Source organism: Talpa europaea (genome assembly GCF_964194135.1).
Source record: "Talpa europaea genome assembly, chromosome: 2".
NCBI classification, from domain to species: Eukaryota; Metazoa; Chordata; class Mammalia; order Eulipotyphla; family Talpidae; genus Talpa; species Talpa europaea.
The window spans coordinates 20085293-20110230 of NC_140068.1; the positions used below are offsets into that span (position 1 = coordinate 20085293).

At 39.0% G+C, this 24938-nt stretch overlaps 1 protein-coding gene across 5 annotated transcripts in view; it reads left to right on the top strand.

Moving 5' to 3' along the window:
* Window positions 1-3275: 3275 nt before the first annotated feature.
* REPS1 (RALBP1 associated Eps domain containing 1) overlaps window positions 3276-24938 on the top strand; it is a gene marked incomplete at both ends in the record, with an annotated part of 70411 nt that continues 48748 nt past the window's right edge. For all 5 annotated transcript variants that reach the window (XM_084228091.1, XM_084228092.1, XM_084228093.1 and 2 more), the window contains one exon: window positions 3276-3428. In XM_084228091.1, coding sequence (XP_084084217.1) covers window positions 3276-3428 — 153 coding nt within the window. The remainder of the gene's footprint in view (window positions 3429-24938) is intronic.

The following is a 24938-nucleotide window of genomic DNA, read 5'->3' on the forward strand; positions in this document are numbered from 1 at the left end:
TGTGTCTGAGCACATTAGGAAAGACTCAAAAAGCAATAGGACCAAGGAGCACCCTGAGCTCATACAAGGTGGCCGATTCAGTGTTAGTATTTGGTGAGGGGCAGCGGGGCAGGACAATGCATGATGCTTGCGGGAGTATCCTTGACATGGCTGACAACAAGGTCCCTAGGCCTGATGATCCCCTGAGGAGAAGTTCATGCAGCTTGTTTCACACGGGAAGTAGGTGATCAAAGCATATTTTTAAATACATGTACTATGTGTAGGGGTTGAGAGAGGAGAACTTGAAGGTTTTAAAAGCAGGCTTATTCAAGGAATGGGAGGCGAGAGTAAAAGGACAGCACATTATGGGCTGAGAAGGAATTTTAAAATCCCAGAACTTGGAAAAAGAAGAAACCCGCTGATAAGGCTAGGTTCTAAAACAAAGTGGAGCTACAGGTTTGTGGAGCTAAACATCCCAGACTAGATTAGGCTTTTGACTGACTGGTCATATCATTGGTTCATTCATTCACTGAATAAATAATCCTTGATGAGCACTTTATGCCACATGCTAGACTTGGAACTATGGGTAGGTCAATATTTTTTCTGGTAAACACAGAGATGGTAGCTGACGGGATGAATTAACAAATAAAACGACACCAGAAGATAGCAATCTTAGAGTTGAAACTGCTGGGGCTTGACTTATAAGACACTTAACCCATTTGTGCCCCAGTTTCCCCAAATAAAAATACTGAGAGTACCTACTTTGATAGGGTTGTTGTAATTAATGTGTAATTAGTGTAAAGTCTTAGAACGGTGCCTGAAACATAGGGAGCACTCAATAATTATTAGCTATTAAAAATGTAAACAGATATATACTTTAATGTTAGGTCCTAGTGGAAAGTGCTATAAAGAAAATATTGCAGATAAGAGGGCAAGTGTGGTGGTAGAACAGTTTCAAAATAGGTGCCGAAGAAAAATCTCTCTGAGGAGGTGATATATAAACAGGGACCCACATGGTGTGAGAGAACACGCCACACAAAGTCTGTAGGAAAAGTATTTTAGGTGGCAGGAACAAAGGTCCTGGTGCAGGAAAGACCTTGAAGAGCTAGGAAAGGTGGTGGAGAAAAAGATGCTGAAAACAAACTAGTCTTGACTCCATTGTGCTCCTCTCTTTGGATGCAGGCCACCTTCGAGGCTCTGTCACCTCAGGTAGATGTCCTATAGGGGTCTGAGAGGTCCTGCTTTACCAAATTGAAATTTTCAGAGCTAGGGAAATGTGACCTTAAGAGCATGTTATGTATATATTTATATAAAGTGCTACTAGTCAAGTCAGAAAATACTTAAGAATTGCACAGTCCAGGCCTCCCTGGTGGCTCAGGGGTTAAAGTCTTAGCGCTATCAAGCTATCACCAGTCACTGTGGCATGAGTTTGATCCCCAGCCAGGGAGCTGACCCACATGGCCTGCAGCAGACCTCTCCTGTCTTGCCCGCTGCTCCCCTCAGGAGTGTATTTCAGTAAACCCACCTGTTCTGCTCCCCACTCTTGTTTCTGGCGAATCCTCTCACCTGCTATACCTCTGGACTACACCCCAGTTTTTGTATGCATAAACAAGTAAAAATAAATCTGAAAGATAAAAAAAAGAGTTGCACAGTCCCTCCGCTTATTTATTTATTTTTTTAAAGAGAAAGATAATGCAATGACTGTGTGACTATCTTGACTCCAGAGTCCTGGAGTAAAATGGATGACTATTAACACCAAGAGGAACGTACACAGACTACATATAAACTTTTGTCTGTTTAGTGAAGATTTTGCCTCCAAATGAGGCAGGGCAAGTTTTGTTGTGAAAGTGTCAAAAAAAAAAAAAAAAAATCCTTGGGTTCTCAGGGTTTTTTGAATTTTGAAGTTGCAGGTAAAGGATTGAGAACCGATGCTACTTTCTTCCTCTGGACCCTCTGCAGGATCAATAGTTTGGTAACCAACATGCAGAAGACAAAAAGCCAAACTGAAAAATCTGTTGCAATAGTGCATTAACAGCCATTGTGAGAGCCAAATGCACACTTAGCCATTCTACCTGAGCTCTCTTAAGAACCTCCTCTCAGGTGCGGATTCCAACAGTGTTAACACCACCATTTTCACACAGGAGGACAGAAGGACCCCCCTGGCCGTATAGATTGATGGTATAAATTAATAGCACTAAGATCCTAGTGATCAAAACGACCTTCCACAAGGAAGAAAACTTTGCCAGGGCTTCCCTCTCTTCAGCAATTTTATTTCTGAGGTAAACATGGGCTTCGAACAAGAGTGAGAAATTCAACCTCAATGTTAGTGTCCATTTGACCAGAGCTCCCGGGAAGACGGGCTCTCCGTAGCCCTTGGAGCCCAGAGAATTATTAATTCATCCTCGATAACTTCTGATATCAAAAAGGTACACTGATCTGGTCAGTGTTCCCCGTAGAGTCAAATGCTTATGAAACGCGTCGTGCCAGCAGCTCCCCGACCTCGCAGGCCGCCGCCCCTGCACAGGTTCTCCTGGTCCTCGAGCGCCGCGTCGTGCGCGGGGGCCCCGGTCGCCGCCCCCGGGGCTGCCCAGCGCGTCCCCCCGGTGAGGCGCGGGGCCTCCGCCGCGGGGCTCCGGCCACCAGGGGGCGCTGCGGCCCCCTCTCCCGGGAGCGGCCGAGCCAGCCCGGTGGGTGTTTCTCTCTCCCTCTCGCGCTCTCTCCTCCCGGCCTCACATCCGGGTCTGGCGCGCGGCGGCCGCTGTCAGAGCCGGTGCGGGCGCGTCGGGGGCCGGGCCGGGGCGCAGTCAATGGCGGCGGAGGGAGGCGGAGCGGCGGCCACGCTCGCCCCAGAGCCCCCGAAACTTTAAACTCGCAGCCCCACAACTTCCCGGGAAGTGCTGCCGCTCCGGGGGCGTGGACGGAAGGAGAAGCCGAGGCGGGAAGTCTGGGGGGCGGGGGGGACGCGGCCGGGCACCGGCGAGACTCGAACTCGCGGCGGGGGCGGGGGCGGAGCCCGCCCGTGGCTCGCGCGGCCGCGGCCCCCGAGCCGGAGCCGCGCGCCGCGCCTGGGAGTGCGCGGGGCCTCGCCGGCGGCGGCGCGCCGAGCCCCGCCGGCCCCCGCCGCGCCACCTCCGGCCGCGGGCTCGGGCGCACCCCGCGCGCGCGAGGCCGGGGCTCCCCGCGGCCTCGGGGGTCGAGCAGCAGGCCGGGCCGCGCGCCGTCTCCGCGCCCGGGGTCGCGGGGCCCGCGCCCGGGTGGTGCATGCGGGGCGGGGCGGCCGGGAGCCGGAGGCGAAGATGGAAGGCTTGACGCTGAGCGATGCGGAGCAGAAATACTACTCGGATCTCTTCTCCTACTGCGACATCGAGAGCACCAAGAAGGTGGCGCCCAACGGGCGGGTGCTGGACCTGTTCCGGGCCGCGCAGCTGCCCAACGACGTGGTCCTCCAGGTAACGCCGCCGCCCTGGGCTCCGGCCGGCGCTGCTCTGCCGCGGCGCCCAGGGGTCGCCTCCCGGCGGCCCGGCCTCGGGTGCTCGCCCCGGTGGGGTGGAGGCGGGCGCGGGCCCCTGCGGGCCGGGCTGGGGGGCCGGGGGCCCCGGGCTCCCCCGCAGCGGCGAGGCCGCAGGTGCCCGGGCGGCCCGCGCTCGCGCCGCGGCCGAGGGGGGGGGGGGTCGCTCTCGGAGGACAAAAGTCCTGCAAAGAGGCGGGGAGCGGGGAAGGGGGAAGCCTCTGGGTTACCTCCGGAGCCCCAGCCCTGTATCTCGCGACTGCCCCTCAGAATCTGTGTTTTTCAACACTGGAAGAGCAACTTCAGATGCAGGATCTTGGATTGTGACCATGTCTTGGAATCCTGGATCCTGATACATGCATAGCTCCAGGGATCCTGCCCTAGGAAAGTTGTCAGTGTGGGCTAAAGGGTTTTTAATTCTCGAATTAACTGATAGACGCGATAGTGGGTTTTCTAGATGGAGGAATCGAAAAAGCAGGTTTTGAAGGAAGTTGAGTTCTTAGGGGAAAAATTATTGGCTCCTAGCTAGTAGTTTGCACGTAGATGTAAAAAGAATGTGTAATTATTCACTGTAGAACATATGGCTGATGGAAACTGGACAGCTTTCCGAATGGCATTCCATGACATTTGGTGAAACTTGTGGGCTTAGGTTGGGAGATAATATTGAACAACTGGAAGTCAACCATGCCTATTTACCACAATCTGTAGAATTAGAGCAGCAAGCAGAGTAAGTTTTAAGCTTACTCCATCACATCTGCTTTTAAAATACCGAAGAAGCGTTCCTAGAAATTCTTACCTAATGAATATGGTGGTCATTAACGTTAGTCTTTAATGATTTATAACTGCTTAGTGTCTGTCTGCAAACAGCATATCAGGAATAGGTTTAAGGTTTTTATCTTTATGATGACCTAAGTCTGTTATCCACAGCTCCAAAACTTAACAGCCACATGTGTACCTGTGATGTAGTGCAGAGAGCATTGAAATCAGTGTTGAGGCTTGGGACCCCACTCTGTTGATTGATAGTGTGACTTTGGGTCAGGTATTTCACTCTTTAGGCGTAAGTGTCATCATCTGAGATGAAGTTTCTTCTAATAGATTCTGAGAAGTAAAAAAGTATGCAAAACAGGCCTTTGTTTGCAAAGTTAACCTGTGAATTCACGATGACGTTAAATGAGTTTTATCTGTTTACATAATCTTGTATGTTTTATATTGCTTTTGAACATCTTGGGAGGAAAAGTGGAGTGTCTTCTGAACCAACAGCCAGGAGTCTTAAATTTGTGCTTCTGAAAAGGGACAGAGTAAATATTTCAGGCTTTGCCAGCCACGTACAGTTTCTGTTTGCATAGTTTTCTTTGAAATTATCATTACAGCTCTCTAAAATGTGAAAACCATTCTTGGCTCTGGGCATACAAACAGGGCCTGCAGTTTGCTGACCCCTGCTAGAGAATGGTGGTGGCTGCGAGGGTGGCTGTGCTCAATACAGCTTTGGAATTAAACTTGGAGGAGCAGGTTTGGTCTAAACATGCTCATTAATGATACTGCGCGCTCTCTCTCTCTCTCTCTCTCTCTCTCTCTCTCTCTCTCTCTCGCTCTCGCTCTCTCTATTGGTAGAAAAGTAAATACACCTTTCGGTCATTTGGGAACTGAAAATAAGGAGGTACCGCCTGTTGTATTTTGGTTTATGTCTTTAGGTGAAGGGGGCTGAAATAAACTGACTTTAATGTATTTAATGCTGCATGAAGACTAAGACTTTAAATGTATTGTTTAGGATAGGAAAATGAGCATCAATTAACGTTGGCTTGAAGTATATTTAATCTAATCCAAGTTATTTTCACATGTTAACAATTTTGTTAACATTCACAAATAAATTTACATTGCTTTTTGTGTAAAGAGCCTCAATAAGGTACATATTCAGGATTCATTTACAAGTTAGAAGCAGTGGGAACCACCCCCCCCCCCAACAGAATTCTTCCAATAAGATATACTAAGTAGCATTCTGGATATCTTGAAAGTAATCTACTTAAAAATAGGCTTAAGACATAAATGTGAGACAAAAGGGGAATATGGATTTAATTACAGTAGGGAGTTTGGGGTTGTCTGAAAACATGGTCCTCCATTGCTTCCTCGATGGGAAACATTTGCAACAACTCACAGATAATATTGAGTTATCTACTTGGCAGTGGACTGGCCATTACAAGACACCAAGAGGACTTTGTAAATTACAGGAATACACGTGTATAAAACAGAATGTGGATGCCATAGGACAGGTACAGAGAAGATCTGATTAAGAAAGACTTTTACTTAATTCAGATGGCTTTGAATTAGTGTGGAGGAAGGATAGTGGGATGAAGGGGACTTCCAGGCAGAGCGAAAACATGACGAAAGGTAAAAAGTGTGGGAGCCTTTTCAAGAACTGGCCAATAGTCAGGTTTTGCCGAAGCTAGGGTATGTTTTGGATATAATGAAATAGAGTTAGTGGAGATCATCTAAGGAAAAACTCTAAAGAAAAGGTGAAAGATTTCATATTACAATAGGCAATGAAGGTCCAATGATAATTTTTGACTTTTGAGTGAAAAAGAGAGTAGAGGCTGGAAAAGGAGGCTCTCGCAGTGGTCTGAAATGGATTTTAGGTATTGGACATTCAAACCAGGGTGACAACAGTAGGACAGAAAAGGAGGGCCTGCATGACCAGGTCTGTTGTTGAAGGACTGCTGGACAGCCACTGTGTGAGGTACTTTGTGGAATGTTTAATGGAGGCCAGATTATCAAGGGTAGGTGGAGAGCTTTGAATTAATTGTGAAGGTAAACAGTGAGTTGTGAATTTAGGAGAAAGGACTTATAAAAGCAGTGCTTTGGGAGTCCTTTAGCCAATCAGTGCCACAGCAGTTTGAGAGAAGAAACTGGAGATGAATTTGGGGACTGATTCTTTATTGTATATATAAAATGGTAAGGGGCTGGACCTTGGTACTGAATGTGGGTATGAGGAGACAATGGGGAGTATACTTTTTGCCAACTCCCTTCCCCGAGACATTTGGCACACTGGTGACATTTTTGTTGTCATAACTAGGGGTCAGGAAGCATTCTGCTGACATATTGTAGATAGAGGTGAGAGATGCTGCTAAACTCCTTACAATGTTCAGGAGAGCCCCGACAACAAAGAATTGTCTGTCCCAAATGTCAGTATTTCCAAGATCAAGGAATCTTGACTGGGTTCTGGCGGTGGCACTGGGACAGAAAATGAGGCTAGAGGTACAGAAGAGACTATGAAAGTAGACTTTAATAGACCTGGGTTACCTGGTAATATCTAAATGAGAGAAGAACAAGGCAAAGATTGTTCTCTGTTGATTATCATTCTTAGACAAGGGGCAGGAAGAAGGCCTGATCATTAACGAGATGATGTTTGATTTCAGGCATTTTGAGGTGGCAGTGCAAGTCTTCAGGTGATGGTTGGTAATGTGTGGAGATTTGTCCACCTCAAGGGCTGGTTCTTACAGTGAAGTTCAGGTGTTTGGGTTTTTTGCCTTTCTCTTGGGGACAGGAGGCAGGTAGCTTCTCATTCTGTGGACATGTATATACTCTTTAGAGCTGTGATTGGTGTAGTAGTTTTCAGCATTTGTTAATAAAAGTCAAGAAGGCTGAGTCATCTAGGGGGATAAGTATAGAGAACAAAGAACAGAGGGCCCAGAACTGAAGAAAGGAGGTAGCATTTATTGAGGGCCTATTACGTTCTTTTTACTGGACAAATAATTTTCATGTAATAACTCATTTGATCCTTGCTATATCCTTGTGAAGTGAGTATTATTCTTGCTTATTAACTAGGAACATGGCAGGCAGAGAAATTAAGTAACTTGTCAATGAATAGAGTGTCTTTCCCTTATTCTAGGCCTTATTCTCAAGCTCTTTCTTACTTTCAATTGTTCTTGGGATTGGTTTGTCATCAGTTCTTATAAAAGTAGAGATTTTTAATTCTTTCATTTTGAGTTATATATGGATATCTTTGCATAATAAATGGTTCAATGTATGATGAATTCTTGAAACATAGCCACTTAAGAGAAATAGGAAGATTCTTGAAATTGGTATTCTGGGCACACAGAAACACAATTTTGCATTACTACAACTGTCAAGCGTCTGTGGGTATGTTCATTGTACTTGTTTTAGAATAGCAGAGTAAAACCTGTTCAAAGTTTATTTTTGGAGACAGTATGTCAATAGACAAAGTGAATGAGCTAATGCTTTATAGAATTAAGCTCTACACCTAAGAGAAGCAGAATTGCAGGGAGAAAAATCTGGCTGATAGGATTTAATCATAAGGAATTTTGCTCTCTGCTGAGCTCAATAGCTTCAACATCACCTTTTCCAAAAATTTTTTACTTTATTTTTCAAATAAGGAAATGCATGCTATTTACTACACTGATCAGTACATTTTCTTAGCCTTTACTTAATTGGGCAATGTTTTAAGATTTCATACAGACTTTGAAGTACATAATAGCTTGCTAAAAGTTTCCAATACTAGTTCTTTTATTGAAAGTTATAAGAAATGTACCCTACAAATGAAGCTGAAAAATCTTTTAGGTCATTTGTGTTGAGCAGTATATTGGTAGAATATTTGAATAACACACATAATAGGAGAAAAGTAACACCAGAGCCATGTAAGCCATTTTGTCTCTCGAAATTTGTTGGGTTACAAAATCTATTTATTTAGTGCTAGCATTAAAATAAGGAAGCAGTCTCATACATTGAAGGTAATAAACTTAATACAAATAAACGTCAGCCTTGTTATTCTGGAGTGTTAGCTTTTTTACTTGTAATGTCTGAATCACTAAAGTAATTACAAGCTACAAAAATAATCTTGCTTTAATCAGAGACTTTCCTGCACAGTTGAAAAACTTCCACTGTGAAAGGATGGCTTTCTGTAGTGTCATATTTATTATTTGCTTTTAAAATCTCTCATTCCTCTATAATGTTAGTTCTAGTCTTTTTTTTTTTTTTTTTTTTTCCTTTAAACCAATAGCCTAGTCTCTTAGTATTTTGGGAATTCGTGGTAAGCATCTTGACTGAGCTATAAGAGCACATAAGAGGTTGGCTTAAGGAGCACTGAACATGGGAGTCACTAAACGGTGGTCTTGTCTTAAGCTAGCCTTGTGATCTTGAACTAATCTCTTAATTTCTGGGCTATGGCTCTTACCCCAGGAGTGATTGGATTGACTTTTTCAAATGAGACCCTAGGTAGTGTAAGGATGGACACTCTGTCCAAACACTCCCATAAGAAAGAGTGCACAGACTAGAGATCGGTTGCTATACTATTTTGACACCTGAATTGATTTCTTTTATGTTCTTTGGGGAATTTGAAGAGGAGATTCTTAGCCTAGAAGGTTGAAGTGGGCTGTGTGTATAAGAGGGAACAGGTGAAAGTGTTGTAAGGACCATTGTGCTGGGTTTTTTTGTTTTTTTTTGTTTTTTAAGATTTATTTATTTATACAAGCACTGGGGTACAGGCCAGAGGTGCAGGGTGGTGAGAGAATTCACCAGAGACAGAGCAGGGCGCAGAAAAGGCAGAAAGACTGAGGTAGAAGGCTGAGGGGAGCAGCGAGTACGTCAGAAGAGGTCTTCCTCACCATGTGGGAATCTCCCTGGCTGGCCAGGAATCAAACCGGCGCTACAAGAGGCTGCGGACAGCTTCACAGCGCTGTGCTCAACCCGCTGCACCACTGGGGAGGCCTGGTGCTAGGTTTTAAAGTATCTGGTCAATGAGAATTTGAAATGGATGTTAAGACTTCACATTTCCTGTGTTTTCTCTCATATATGTTTCATTTTCCATAGCATTTCCTTTGATAGATGCGTCTTCATTGTCTTTTCTTCCTTTACTTGTATATAAATGAAAAAAACTGAGCCTTCTCTCCTCTGGAGAGAAAACCGCTGTTCAGCCCTACTGTGTGTTTCTTCCCTGTCTGTCTCCTTTACTTTTACACAGACAAACCTTCACTTCTAACACACACGTACACTCAGTTCAGAAACCAGTGTCAGCCTGTGTTGTCATCTATGCTTCTGAACAACCAGCTGTAGATGGGAGGTTCCAGTAATCCCTCTGCTTGGCATTCATTAATTTGCAAGAATAGCTCATAGAACTCGCAGAAACACATTTACTAGCTTAGTATAGAGAGATATGGTACAGGATGAAGAAGACTATCCAGATAGAAAAGGTGAATAAGGCAAGATATGTGGGAAAGCTTCCATGTACCCTGGGTCAGAAAGTAGGGTCAAAGATCAAATATTAGAACAAATATGTCCCTAGTGCTGTCACCTAGTAGGTTACAAGGGTCAGAAAGATGGTTATTGAATTTAGCAATCTAGTAGGCATGAGTGACTTTAATAAACCAGTTTCATGGACTGGTACAAGTGGAGGCTTAATTGAAGTATGGTTGGTTCCAGTGACTTGACATGATAGTTGTCAAGTTGATCCTAAAATTTATAAGAAAATGTAGAGGACCTAGAATGGTCAAAATAATTTTGAAAACAAGTAAAAAATAGGAGCCTTACCTTCCTAATTATTATAATCTGCAATAATCAAGAGAGTGTGATTGGCAAAAGGATATGCCATAAGGCATGGAGATCGATGGAACAGACTTGATCCATTGAGAATCTAGAAATGAACCCTCTTATTTACGATCACTTGATTTTTGAAAAAGTTTCAGAATAGTTAAAAGTGGGAAGGATAGTTTTATCAATAAATAGTACTGAGATACTTGATAACATACGCAGAAATTATCTCAAGTATGTCCTAGACTTAATTCTAAAAACTAAAAATTCTAGATGCTAGTATAGGAGAAAATCTTTGTGGCCTTGGTTAGGCAGAGTCCTTAGATATGGCACTAAATCATGAGTCACAGAAGAAAAAACTTCATTAAATGGACTTCATTAAAATTTCTTAAAAACTTCTGCATTTTAGAGGATACTTAAAGTCAAAAGACAAGCCATGGACTGTCAGAAAACATATGCATATTACAAATGAGGTGAAGATTTTTAATCTAGAATATATGAAATAATCTTATAAGTCAAAATTGTAGAGAAGAAATTCATCTTAAAAATGGGCAAAAGACTAATAGAAATTTTACCAAAGGAAATTATATGAATGGCCTATAAGCATATGAAAAGATGTGCAGCATCATCAGTCATTAAGGAGATGGAAATTAAACCACAGTGATTTGCCATCTCATACCCACTTGAATTAGTATAATTAAAAGGATTGCTAATATGTAGTGTTGGTATTGTGGAGAAACCGGAATCCTTACACACTGCTCTTGAAATGTGTAAATGGTACAGCCATTTTGTAAAATAGTTTGACTGTTTCTTGAGCTTACCATGTAAACCAGTAATTCAATCTTAGCAAACAACTTGAGTAAAGAAAGTGTTGCATAGAAAGAATTGCAACTATCCCTTAGCAGCATTATTCACAACAGTCAAAAATTGGGAAGCAGTCCAGATGTTCAGCTGGTGAATCAGTAAAATGTGGCATATCCATGTAATAGAATACTATTCTGTAATGCAAATGAACAGAGTATTGGTAAATGCTATACCAAAGTAAAGTACCTAAGTGACAGAAGCCAGACACAGAGTACATATGTACATATGCACATATAGGAAATATCTAGAAAAGGTAATCCTGGAGGCTCTGGGTTTGTTCTTAGATAGCTCCTAGAAGAATGCTGATACTTGAAAGAACAAGTTATAAATAGAAGCTAGGAGTTTTCAGCCACCCACACCCACCCATTCTCCTAGGGAGGAAAAGGGCCGGGCAGAAGGAGGGATTGATAGAAAACACTAGAGGAAAATATTTGGGATGCTAGAAAAATTATAAAATTGGCTCGTGGTAATAATGCACTATAAATTTTCTCAAAATTCAACGAATTTGATGTTTTCTGTGGTTGAATTTTATGGCATTTAAATGATAACCTGAAAGCTATAGTTTTTAAAAAATTAAATAATTGAGGGTTGAAGGGAATGCATAAAACAGCCGTTTTGTAAATTGTGAAGGTGAGTATGGTAGAGAACAAAAGACACTGTACTGTTTATAAAATTTTAATTATAAAAACTGTAGTCTGATGGTAGGTGAGGGTCTTATGTCCCTATCAAAGATATGAAAAATGATATAGTGATATAAATTATGTGTGGAGGAGATTGCCATATGAAGGTTGAATGCCACTTCGTATTTAGATGAAAAACCAGTATTGAAATAATTCTGGCTTACATTTATTCACAGCTTTCTGTGTGCAAGATACTGCTCTGCATATCTTGTATCTGTTTGCTTATTTCATAAGTACATTATTTAATAGACTTAGAAAGGATTTAGAATGAATTGAGATCCATTTCTATTGACAGTTGATACCTACATTTAAGTCAAAGATCTTAATTTTTTTGGAAAATTACAGAAATGTAATACCTCAAAAGTAATGTGAATTTGAAGTAATCATGCCCTAAAAGTAATAATTGTAGTGAAATAGTAGTTGATGAGACTTTCTGGTTGTTTTGTTCCACTGAAATAATCATTGTTACTATTATGAATCCTTTTGTAGACTAAAAGCTTCTAATGTTACTTAAAGGCACTTATTTGGTGTCTTTGCGTCTCAAAATTGCATAACCAGTAATGAGTTTGCATAAATAGATAGACCTTGGGCCCAGTCCTCACAATGATAGTCATATGTTCCTGTGGATAAAGAATAATTGTTAAGAGTTCTAATCTCAGAGTGATTATTGAGTATTGTCTGTGATTATGTAAAATGTTGTATGTGGAAATAGAACTACCTATAGCCTTGAAAAAATAATTATTATGTAAAAACTATCTGAATATTTTTTATTTCTGTTGGTGTCTCATTTTGTGACCAGGAGCATGAGAGGTTGTCTAAACTAGAGTGTTTATTAATACTGTATATTAATAGTTGATTTGGAAGGATTTACCTTTTTTCTAAAGTACTTACAGTCCATAGAAAATTAATTAATTACAACACTTGTAGTTTTCTGTGTCAGCAAATATTGAGTACTCAAAATAGCATGTAAACTTTGAAATGGGACAGTTAGTTATAAATTTGAATCTCCCCTCTGCTTATTCATTCTTTTGCCCTGAGCAAATAACCTCTTTTGAAGGCTCCAATTTCTTCATCTCTAAACTGAAGATAATATCAAATCTGAAGATTTCATAATACCAAAATGAAGTAACATGTAAACATTTATCATACTGCCTGGTCCTCAGTGATCAAATAAATATCATTTACTCTAGTTTTGCTCTATGTGAGAAAACTCATAATTTATGGAATATTGGCTTTACTAGTAGTAAAATCTCTGCATTGTTCTTCAAGCCTAATTTTATACCTTACGTTTTTGTTGAGTGAATTTAAAGCTGCCCCCAGTCCTTTGATCCTATCAGTGGTGCCTTTTGTTTCACCCTGTAATTAGAGGATTTGTTCTCCTATAATAAAGTATGCCACTAAAACACTAAAATAGAGGCTCTGAGGTTTTGAGACTACATAGCTTACAGAATGGTGATAACCATTAACAGAAGTGAAGAAGGGGCCCTAGTTTTGCTGGGGAGACAATGTGCTGGATTTTGGATGTGCATAGTTAGATGCCATGTTCTATCTATGTGGGCAACAAAGTTTAACGGACATTGGAAAGCTGGAGAGTAGCTGCTGGGTGCTGTAGAAAGTTTTTGCAGACTTGCTGGTGGTTCATGAATGTGGCCATTCTTTGAAAATGAGTGATGCAGACAACTACGTTATATTTGAAATGTCCTTTCAGAGTAAGTATTTAACTGCACCTTTGTTACAGAGATTTCAAGTATTTTCATTTATGATCTCAGACATTTTCTGAAATTTTCTGGAGACTAATAGGAAGGCAAGGTAGATATGGAAGTATAATGTCTTTCTATCTATATTTAGTCCAACCTCCAAAGAGTTGAACCTTGGATGTTAAATCCAGAAGGTATTTCTACATTTAACATAAGAGGCTTTAGCTATTTGCAAGGCATTGCTAATACTCTTCATACATAGTAATTGCATTTAGCTGAGGAATGATTGGAGCAAAAAGACCCCTTGCTTTGAGGCTGCCAGTATTTCACTGCATTTTTGTGGTTCTCATTTAACATTAGATCTGATTTTATCCTTATAATAAGCCTACCAAGTATTGTTATCCCCGTTTCATGAATAAGAAAATGTATATTCTTGAGATACTCAAGAAATGGTGAATTCTTAAAGATTTGTGGGCAAATTCTTCAGTTACCCTATAGCATTGTTGTACATTTCTTGGCATGGTTCTGTTGAGCTTTCACTCTAAATATATCCATATATTTTTTCTTATTTTATATTCTATACCTACATGTCATTAATTCTTACATGTCATTAATTCAGTGAACACTATTAAAACACCTACTGTGCACCAGAGTGTGCGCCTGGGGCACTGAGTATACAGAAGTGTGTGAAATAGGCATAATTCCTGCCCCCCTGGAAAATTTCTTCTTTTCCCTTAAGCTCCACAAATCTCTGCCTATCTGGATTTTAGCTATATCTCTGATACTTTTTTGGTAACATTTGCCAAAATATTGAATTGCTAGGGAGACATTTCAGCGTGTTGAATGTTGAATGAGTGAACATGAATTTATCTTTCATTCCCCCAGAATTATGTTTGCTTACCACTAAATTTCATTTATATTACAGCCAATTCAAATGTTAATCATAATAATCAGTGCTGTTGTAGTGCCTACTACATGCCAGGTACTGTTTTCACCCCTTTAAAATATTAATTCATTTCTCAATATTGTGAAGTGGGTACAGTTTATTATCTTTATTTTTTAAAATGAAGACTCAGAGAAGATAAGTGACTTCTTCAAGGTCACAAAACTGGTAAGTGCTATAGAGTTGGAATTTAAGTACCCCTGTTTTTAATCACTATATTCTGATTACTAAATATTATATGATTAGTATTTATTATCCCACTTCCATGCTCATATATTTGCCTTCTAATGTATCTCTAAAATAGTCTAAAACTCCAAATTTCTATTTAATATTATTTGACATCATAAACTATGTTGAGGTCCCGGTACATTCTTGTAGAATCTATACTGCTGTGGGTCCTGTTAGAATCTAACACTTAAAACAAGTCTTATTACCCATGTCTTTCAGGTGCATGTCTTGGAACACTTTTGTAAATAATACTTTAAACTCCCCTCAGCAGTGTACTTTGGTCCTTCTGCCTGCTCTGCTCCCAGCTCTGGCTCTGGTGAATTCTCTCATCCTCCCGTGCTTCTGACTGTACCCAGGGCATGTATAAACAAAACAAACAAACAAATAAATAAATAAATAAAGTATGCCTCTATAAAAAAAAAAAAAAATAGCCTTTTGTGCTACATTTATTTGGATACATCCATAGTTTGCTAAGTAAATTAATATTTTTATTAAAATAACAGATAATATCCGAAACTATTTTTATAGAACACAATAAAGACAAGTATTCTAAAATGTTGTTGAACAGAATACTTGTATCTGCCAAAACAGTTAATCAAGATCACCTTTAGAAAATCTGGGTAGTGTGGAGTCTGTATCCCCAAAAGAGTCAGGTAGGCTTTTCTCAATATGTCCAAAGTAGGCCTCTTGTCACCTTAGTATGGGAACTCGAGGCCAGTCACAGCCTGTGAGCCTTGGGAGGTCTGTGACCATTTCTTCAAGAATGCAGATTGTTTTGCCTTGAGGTCAGTGAGGCCCCTGAAGTCTGGTCTTATCTAAGACCATCAACCCTCCCTAATAGAAGAGATCATCATGTCCTAAGCTTCTGCCCTTTTCCTAATCAAAGAAACAACCACTACTCCCCCTTTCATGACCTAGAAGAATATAGTTTGGGGTTTGATCCAGTTCTAGGTTTATTAGTGAGCATGTTCTCTCTATCTAAGAATCTCATTTTTACTTAGACTGAGGTTGAATAAAGATGTCACCCCCTCTTTGTCCTGAGAAGGTTCTCCCTCTCTGTCATTGATGTCCACATCCCAAAAGACGGCATAGATATTCCTGGTATGCTCCATTATTTTTTAGAATTTCCAATTCTTGAACTTGACAGTGAGTCAAGTGGGATAGACAAGTAATCTAAAGAAGCAGGTCAATCGTTTCTCACTTAATTTAGCTGTCTCTTGCTGGGGGGTGAGAGGGGACTCACACATATTATCATAAAATGCATGGCAATAGGGAGAGCATATCAGATCTGAGTAGCCATCCCTATCCAGTCTTAAAATGTCATGTACCAACTCTGTCACATCTTGGAATCTTTTTTTCTGATTATTCTCCTAAAGTGGACTTTGTGTTCCAATTTAGCATATCTGTTTTCTGTTTCTCATTTGGTTACTTGTTCTTTATCAGTTTCTTTTCATCATGTGTGCAATTCACTACCCTGACTCCTGTGCTTCCATCCTTCCCCTTTCCAAGCCTGATTTAGCTTTTATAGGTTTTGGAAATTTAATTTGAACAACCTCACCGTCACTCTAAGACTTTCATTTACCTCCTGCCTGTTCTTTTGTATGTTTCACACTATATGGCTTTTTGTTTGCTTATGCCATTGCTTGGCTTATTAATGCCATTGTTTACTTTTCCAGTGTATGTTCATCACAACCATATCATAAGCAAACTGAATATAATTCAGGTTTATTTTCCTTCATAACCTCATGGTGTCTAGAGCAGCAAAAGCACATGGTAATGTTAGAAAACATCACCAACTTTTAGGGCAAGCAAGTTCCTTAGCTCTTTTAATTACTGTGCATTCATAGACGTGATTGGGATGATGAATTAAGGCAATTCTGGGCTCCTCATCCAGGGAAGTAAAAAGTGGGGGTGGTAAAGCTTGCAGCCCTGGATGTTCCACTGCCTAGCACTCTATGGGTGCTCTCTCTCCACCTCAATCAACATTCTGGGCATGGGAAGAGAAGGAGGCAGAAAGGACAGAAAGAAATAGTGCAGAATTCTCCGAGTTCTGACTTTGTTGCTTTGCTGACCAACATTGCCAGTTCTCCCTCCCTCCCTTCCCAGGGCCTTCTCCCCACCCCCATTCCTTTTTACAGAGCAGAGTGACTGTAACAAGTTTAAAGAATGCAAAACTAGGAATTTTTTGGCAACTAGAGAAATAAACTATGGTAGAATCTGAATATCTCGGCACTGTAGTATATATTTTCTCTTACAAAATGTGTTGGAGTACAGCTTCTGTTGAGCTCACTATACCTGGCTGCAAGAAGAACACAAATCCATTAAGAGATGAGTATGCCTAGCATACATAGGGACAGCACATTCCCTGGCACAGACTATTGAGGACATGTGTCATGTCAGAATTACAAATTACTCCATTTGTCAGGGTTGGTATAAGTCTCTCAGACTGCAGAAAAAACTGCCGACAGTAAAACTTTGAAATCTAAGAGCCCGCTGTATCCTAGGCCTGCCTTCAAAAAAACTAAGAATTTAGTAACTAGAGGAAAGTGACTGTGTGGTAGGTTTTCTGTATACTCCCCATAGTTTTCAACCTCTACAGATAGAAATCTTGTACTTCTCTAATCAAACTGAATTACTAAAACACTGAATTGCTTCTTGGTGGATTTTGTCTCTTCCTTTTTTTCACCCCTGCTAAGTTATTATTGCTTTAGCAGCCTGTCTCCCTACTGTGTCTCTTTCACTTATTCAGAGGCAGCTTTGACTCCTCCTTTCCTTATATCCAACCTACAAATTCTTTCAGGTTTTCTTTTTTTGAAAGGTCATCCTTTTCTGTCCTTTATCTGAGTTCTGATACCCTCATTGCTAAACTGCTGTAGTAAACTCCTAAATCTTAATAGTGTTTCTGTGATTGCTAAAAGCTGGTTTCAAAAACTTATATGCTTCACTTCTTAAAGGCTCAGTAAATATTAGCTTGACATTTAGAGGACTCACCATCTAGCTCTGTCCAGTTTACTACCTGGTCACCACTGCAGTCCCTGCTTGGCACTCCCCAAATGGAATACCCTTCTTGTTTGACTTCCAAAAAAAAGCTGTCTGTTCTTTAACTCCAGATCAGGCTGTTTTTTTGTTTTTTTTTTTTTCTTTTTTGTCCTAATATTTTCAACCCATAGTAACCATGTTCTAATTCTTACAGTAACAAATACTAATTACCTAGCACCTATTGAACTATTTGACATATGTTTAATTTTGAACTTTGTGAATAGATATTATTTCTGTTATACAGCTTAGAAATCTGGAGCTTCAAAAAAAAAATTATGACTTAAAAAAAAACAACTGGAGCTTCAAGCGGTTTCACGTTCCATATGAGTTGGGATTCAAATCCTATTGCATCTAGTGACATAACTTGTATTCAAGACACCAGTATGTAAGATTGCAGCTTTATATCACAGCTTCTCTTTTGGGTTGTATGTTATGCTTGCAGTGAGGCTCCGCACATGTTCCTTGGGAGTAGTGTGTGTGTGAAAATTTTGTGTGCCTCCCTACATGTACTTAGAGCACCTAAAGTACTGCAAGTACCTAAAAGGAGAACATTTTGATGAGGCATTCCTTTAGTGCAACTAGTAGTAATAACCAGTGTGCCTCCTTTTTTGTGTGTTAAAAATAGTCTCTAAAATGCTATGAGTACAAGAAAGACTGCAGACAGGGTTGCCCACTAAGATTAAAGGAAGCCTTAGGCCCTTTGTTTCCCAAAGTGTGGGATATATATACCCAGCAAAATGTGAAAGTTCCCTTTTCAGTTGTTTTTCATATCCAAAAGGAGAAAGTTTCTGTTTGATACTACTAGTAAACTTTATTAATAGTACGTTTTTAACAACTTTCTAACCCAGATTAGGTTCTTGTAGTAAAGATCAGGTAGGCCCTGATATATGAATATGCCACAAGGATAGTTTGCAAACACTGGTATTTGGCTGAATTAACAGTTTTGTTCTTGTTGAATTTATTGTTGTTTTGTTACCTACCTTCTATTTATTTCAAGTGTTACTTATTTTCCATTTATGGCATGACACAGGTTCCTTTTAAACTAAATTTATTAACATTTTTAAAGTATCTTGTTAATAAACACATAATAGCACAATTAGCTCATTGACATAAAAATTTGTGAAAGTGGTAAGTGCCTAAAGTTTGGGAAACACTGTCATAATGGAGAAAAAGCTAGGCGTTGGAATTGTGCAAAGCTAGGTTCATGTCTTAGCACTGCTGATTTCTAGTGTGTGACCTTGGACAAGAACTTTCTCTTTGTTTCATTGTTTTCATTTGTAAAATGAATATAACAATGCCTACTTTTTTGCTTGAGGGTTGTCTTTAATAAATACCAGTTACCACTTAATAAATGGTAGCCTTTTCATCATCAGTTTTGTAATTTTGTTTATTATTTTCTCATTTAATTAATATCAAAATTTTTGATGAAATTGTAAAGATGCTATTTAATTCTTAGGATATCTTACCTTCAAGCAAGTAAATTAACTGTTCTTAGTTTCTTAGTTTTCACCTGTATATTGGGTTAATATAGCACCTACCTCACAGGGTTGAGGATGAAATTAATTCATAAAATACCTGGAAGTGTGCTTGGTACTTAGAGTATATATAGATGTTAGCTATTACTATTATTGTTTACTTCGAAAGGACATAACTTTTTGAAAGATCATGAGACTTTTTGTTGTAGTTCTCATCCTAAGTTGCAGGCTGAATGTTTTATGATATTTGTATATGTTCATCAAGAACCTACTGAGTGCAAAATGTTTTCATACTGTGATCATGGTAAACAGGCAAGTGAAAATAAGGAGGTCTTCAGCAAAACTACTCCAAGCTAGGATTATTGTAGCATGTTGTTAAAGAACTCAAAGGAATCCTTATGATTCCCAAAAGACTGATGCTAAATCATTGTGAACTTTCGTATCTTTATAGCCCTTTCTAATTAAGTAAAATGTCAGAGATATTGATATTGATGTTGACATAACTAATCATTATCTCTTTAGGGTAATACAGGCTCCTATTAGTTGCATGAATACATTTACTAATTCCTGTTTTTCAGTTATCTATTTTGTTAGATATAGCTGGGTTTACAAGTAGTGCTTTTTATTTTGAGGGTAGGTTATGTTTCCAAAATGTTGGTTTTAGAACAAATATGGGAAGCCAAACCACATCCCCATTTTTCTTGAGTAATTAAATTGGTAACCTTTCTTAGAGGCAGAAATTGACCCGAAGACATAATAAACTAGAGTGAAAAAAAAACCTATCAAATATTTAATACAGAAAATATGATAAAACACTCATTTGAAAAATAAAGGCATTGATGCTTGAATTTTACACCAGATACTGTTCCTTTCCAACTAGATTTTTACAGGACAAGGTTTAGTAACTTAATTATTCCCACCTAAATTCCTACAACAGTGAATTTATTAACTATGTTTTTATTCATCATAACTCACATTTTAATATACATTTGTGTGATTTTTTTTAAAGAGAGCATATAGGTAATAATCTGTGCCATGCAGAAATAGATTTTTTTAAAAAAAAATTAGATGTTTTCAGAGTAATTTATGATGTAATGATAGACTCTATGGAATTTGCGTTCAGGAAATACTATTTGCACTATAAGGGATCTTAGAGATAGAATCCAACCTTTCATTTTGCTTAGAAGGCAACTTTGCATATGTATGAGACTCACTATATTCATACAGTAAGCAGATATCAAAACTTAATCTGTGGCCTATCTGCCAAAAATGAAAACTCGTGTTTGTTTATAGATATATACATACACATACATACATATGTGTGTGTGTGTATGACATAGTTGAACTCTGTTATAATGTAGCTTACTATATGAATTTACCACTGGGCAAATTTGACCCTTATAATATAGTGGTTAAAAGCATGGGTTTCAATTCAAGTTCTGTTCCTTAGCGTGTCCTTGAGCAAGTATACCAATGTGTCTGTTTTCTCATCTGTAAAACAGTACCTATCACATAGAGGTCTGAGGATGGTTATATTAGTTAATATGTTACCGAGCTTGGAACAGTAACTGACGCATTGTATATACACCATTAATGGTAGCTGTTATCATCATTATTGTCATGACCTCACTACATAAAAACTTTCAGTAGCCCATAGCACAGGCTAGAATATTATCCTAATAGTGGGGTAAATGAATTTCTCTATTATTACAAGTAAAAAAATTTCCAGGCCCATGTTTGCTGCCATCTATAAAGAATGTGTACTGGGGACTTAGATTACAGGTGCTTAACCCTATTCACTTTGATTCTACTTACTGATCATAGACACTTCAGAGCTTTATTCTGTGCATTTATGAAAAATCATGGGCTTGTAGCCCTCTCACTAAGGAGCTATAGTGATAACATAGTGCAGAAGGTAAGGCTATATACTGTGGATCCTCAGCTCTCCACTTACTTTGACTATGGTAGTTCACTTTGCCTCTTTTTACTTTAGCTTTCTTTTTATTATAGGCATAAATGTCCTGGTTTTCAGAGATAAAGTTCCTGTTCATGAACGACTGAATGAGCTGATCGATACAGTGCTTAAATTAATGAATGGCACAATGTGTAAATGCTTGACTTTTATTATTATTATTTTTTAAGAAATAACTTTTTTTTTAAAATTATTTATGCAAGCACTGGGTATAGTCAGAAGTGCCGGAGGGTGGGAGAACTCTGGTACCAGAGCCAGAGCGGGGAGCAGAGCAGGCAGAAGGACCGAAGTACACTGCTGAGGGGAGCAGCGGGCGGCAGGAGAGGTCTGCGCGCCATGTGGGACCTTCCTCCAGTGGCCGGGGAGCATCCGGGGATCGAACCAATGCTGCAGAGGCTGCGGGCAGCTTCGCAACCCAGCGCTCAACCGCTGCACCACTGGGGTTTACAGACCCCCTTATTATTATTTTGAAAACTTTGATTAACTGGGAGTGTCTGTGGCTCTAGACTAGTCAGGCTTTCATGTGAAACAGAGGGTTTTGGTCACTAGTAAGTGGTTCCTGAAAAATATTACTTCTTCGTTGAAATTAATATTTAATATGGCCTCTTTGAGGGGAATAGTTTGTAAGTTTGGGCTTTTCATGTCACCTTATGCATCTTATTGGTTAAATGTGCTCATTTATTTATCTTTTTTTGAAAAGATTTATTTATTTATACATAGAAAAGCTGGGGTACAGGTCTGAGGTGTGGGGGATGAGAGGATTCACCAGAGACAGAGTGGGGAAAAGAACAGGCAGATTGACAGAAGTACACTGCTGAGGGGAGCAGCGGGCAAGTGAGGAGAAGTCTGCTGCACCATGTGGGTTGGGGGATTGAACTCGTGCTGCAGAGGATGTTGATTGCTTCATAGGTTGTGTCTTAACCCCTTGCGCCACCAGGAGGCCCCTCATTTATTTATCTTTAAAGGTGGTTTAGAAGGACAGTTACAAGTCTGAGTTTGCTTAGGACAATCTCTGCTTATGCCCATTTTCCAGGCATAATTATAAAAAATTGCCTCTTGCAAATGCCCCAAGTTGGATATAAATTTTAATTATCACTCCAAGTGTGGTTTACAGACCCCATTTATTTTATTAGATTCTCACACATCCCCTAGTAATATTTTCTAAAGGCAAACACTTCTATTTTTAAACTTAAAGTTTTAGATGGTTTCGTGGTATTTTTCAAACCACTTTTGCATTTTTGTTCTTTTTCTCTTTTAGTCTGTCTTTTGGTTAATGTAGATAATGCAAACATTATTTTAATTGGGAATTTGGGGCTTGAACTCAACGACCAATAAATTCTATAGGCCATCATATTTTTCATGTCAGAGTCCTTGTATTTGAAGGTTATCCAAAGTGTTTTATTTGTTTCAATTACTAAGGCTATGATACTGATAATAAGTAATAAGTTATTAATTTATACATATACTACTCTTATGATAGACAATGAGTAGGAGTTTATATTGCCTAAAGAAAGTAAAATTTACAGTTTAAAGAATTAGGAGCCAGATATTGTCAAGAGGTATCACTTCAATTATCTTTACTATCCAGAGACATTCAAGTCAAAAGCTCCATAAAATTTTTAAGTCAACACATTCTCAATAGCTCTTTTCTTTAGGAGGTAGAAAAAAAATCTGCCTTCCAAGTATTAGGAAGTTTCTAGTTCCCATAACAGTAATCTTTTTTTTTTTTTGACTTTTTAAAGGTTATTTATGCATAGACGAACTGAGAGGCATGAGAGAGAGTAGGGAGCAGAACAGGCAGATCTAGTGAAATCCACTGTGAGGGGAGCAGCAGGGAGACAGAAAAGGGCTGCTGCGCCATATGGGCCAGGGACATGTGGGTCAGCTCCCTGGCCCAGGATGGAGCCCAGGCCACGGTGGTGATAGTGCTGAGATTTAACCCCTATCACCAGGAAGGGCCAGTAATCTATGTTGTTAACAGTGTGTTCTTTTGATAAATCTGACAATATTAGTGGGGGAAAGAATATGTTTAATATACTTGGACTATTTTTGCTGAAAAGTTATAGGACACATTTTGTGGATTTTCTTTGTAGTGAAAAATATGCCTTTATGTATACTTGTATTTAGTGAAAAGGGGATTAATACTTTGCCACTACTTTCCTGATATTTCAGTATCTTACTGATAGTACAGACTCAAAAATAAGTCAGCTTTTACTGTCTAGCTATTGTAGATATAACAAATTTTATACATTTCTTTTTCATTTGCCTGTAAAATGATGTCAACATACCAATTATGTTGGTATGTCAACATACCAGCATACCAGTTCATTTCATCTAAGGGTAAAACCAGGAAAATTTAACTTTAACTGAGGTAGGAGAGCAGTTGAACTGTGAAATGTAATTTATGTATGAAAGTATGAGTGAAAGGAAGAAAAGAAACAATAGAATGCCTATTTATTTATATAAGTGTTAGGATTAAACCATGGCAGTAGACAGCAAAGAAGCAATGTGGTCTTGAACTGCAAGTTTCAAATCAAAGCAGTTGTATAAGGAAAGCAATAAGCATTAAATGTTTTGGAAAGTAATAAAAGTGAGATATGGGATATTTGCTCTATTACAACTACTGAGTATCTTGAAACCGTAAGATTACACTTCACTTTTTCCTTGAGATTACTAGGGACTGGGTACTTGAGTTGCTCACAAAATGATAGCTGAAGTCAGTGATGCAAACATGCTTTATGAGTGCAGTATGGATATGAGTTTCCACTTGTTTATTGGACTGTGCAAAATATTGGAATTAAAGTATTTTTGTAAAAAAAAATAGGAGAGACTCATGTGTATACATAGTGTAGTAAATAAGCTAAACATTCTCTGTGTTTACAGCAGTGTTTGCAAGGAAATAGTCATACAGGGTGAACAGGCTTTGATGTATGCCCCTGCCTTCCCTGCCATTGACTTTTTTACTTGACAGTGTCTCTTTGCTACAATGTAATGCAGTGGTGAGGAGGATCCAGGCACAATTGCATATATCATATGTAATCTACATTGCCATGGGGAAAGCAAACAGTGTTTTACTATTAGAAAATACTTAGTTTTTAATGAAATGGTAACAGTCTTTCCAAGTAAGAAAAACACAGTTCAAATGAAGACAGAATGAATTTGGCGAAAGTCAGGAATTCAGATTTCTGATGAAAGCATTTGGGAATCATATCTGCCACCATGTAGTTGACTACTTCCCAGTATTTAATGATTTTTCTGGTGAGATCAGAGGTGATATTAGTAAATATGATTTTTAAATATTTTTCTAATTGTGTCAACATCTGGAAGATTTGCATAAAGTGAATCAATAGTTTACAAATGACCATTCCAGGATGTAATAATGCATCAGGCACACTGATGATGGCTTTTAATGTTGAATATACAAAAATGATTTATTGATGTGGCTCCAGAATCCATATTGCAACAAACTTTAAAGTAGTTACCACTTGTTGAATTTGGTATCGTATCAAAAAACAATATCATAGTTACCTAAAACGTTTAAATTGTCCTCTTTTTTCCAATACCTGTGTGAACTGGGAGTATCCTTTTATACTGTAAACAAAGCAACATATTAAAATAAATACAGAAGCAAACATTAGACTCTCCTAAGCTGAATGTTAAAGTAATTTGTGTGTGTATATATATAGATATAGTATAGATTACTATACTATATATATAGTATGTATATATATATAAAACAATGTAGTCTTTTCATTCAGTTTTTTTAATTTTGGAAAATAATTTCATAAAATTTTTGTTGCATTTATAGAATTCTTGTTTTTAAAGGAGTTCACAAATATGTATAGTTTTTAATTTCCCAGTTTAAGTTCTAATATAGTCACTATCAGTAAATTAAACCAAAGCTTTGGGGCATTCCTCAGTTACCTTTTTAAGTATGTGTAAGGGATCTTGACACCAAAGAGTTTGTGAGTGACTGCTCTAGAGTTTACAACATTGATTCCCAAAGTGTGTTATAC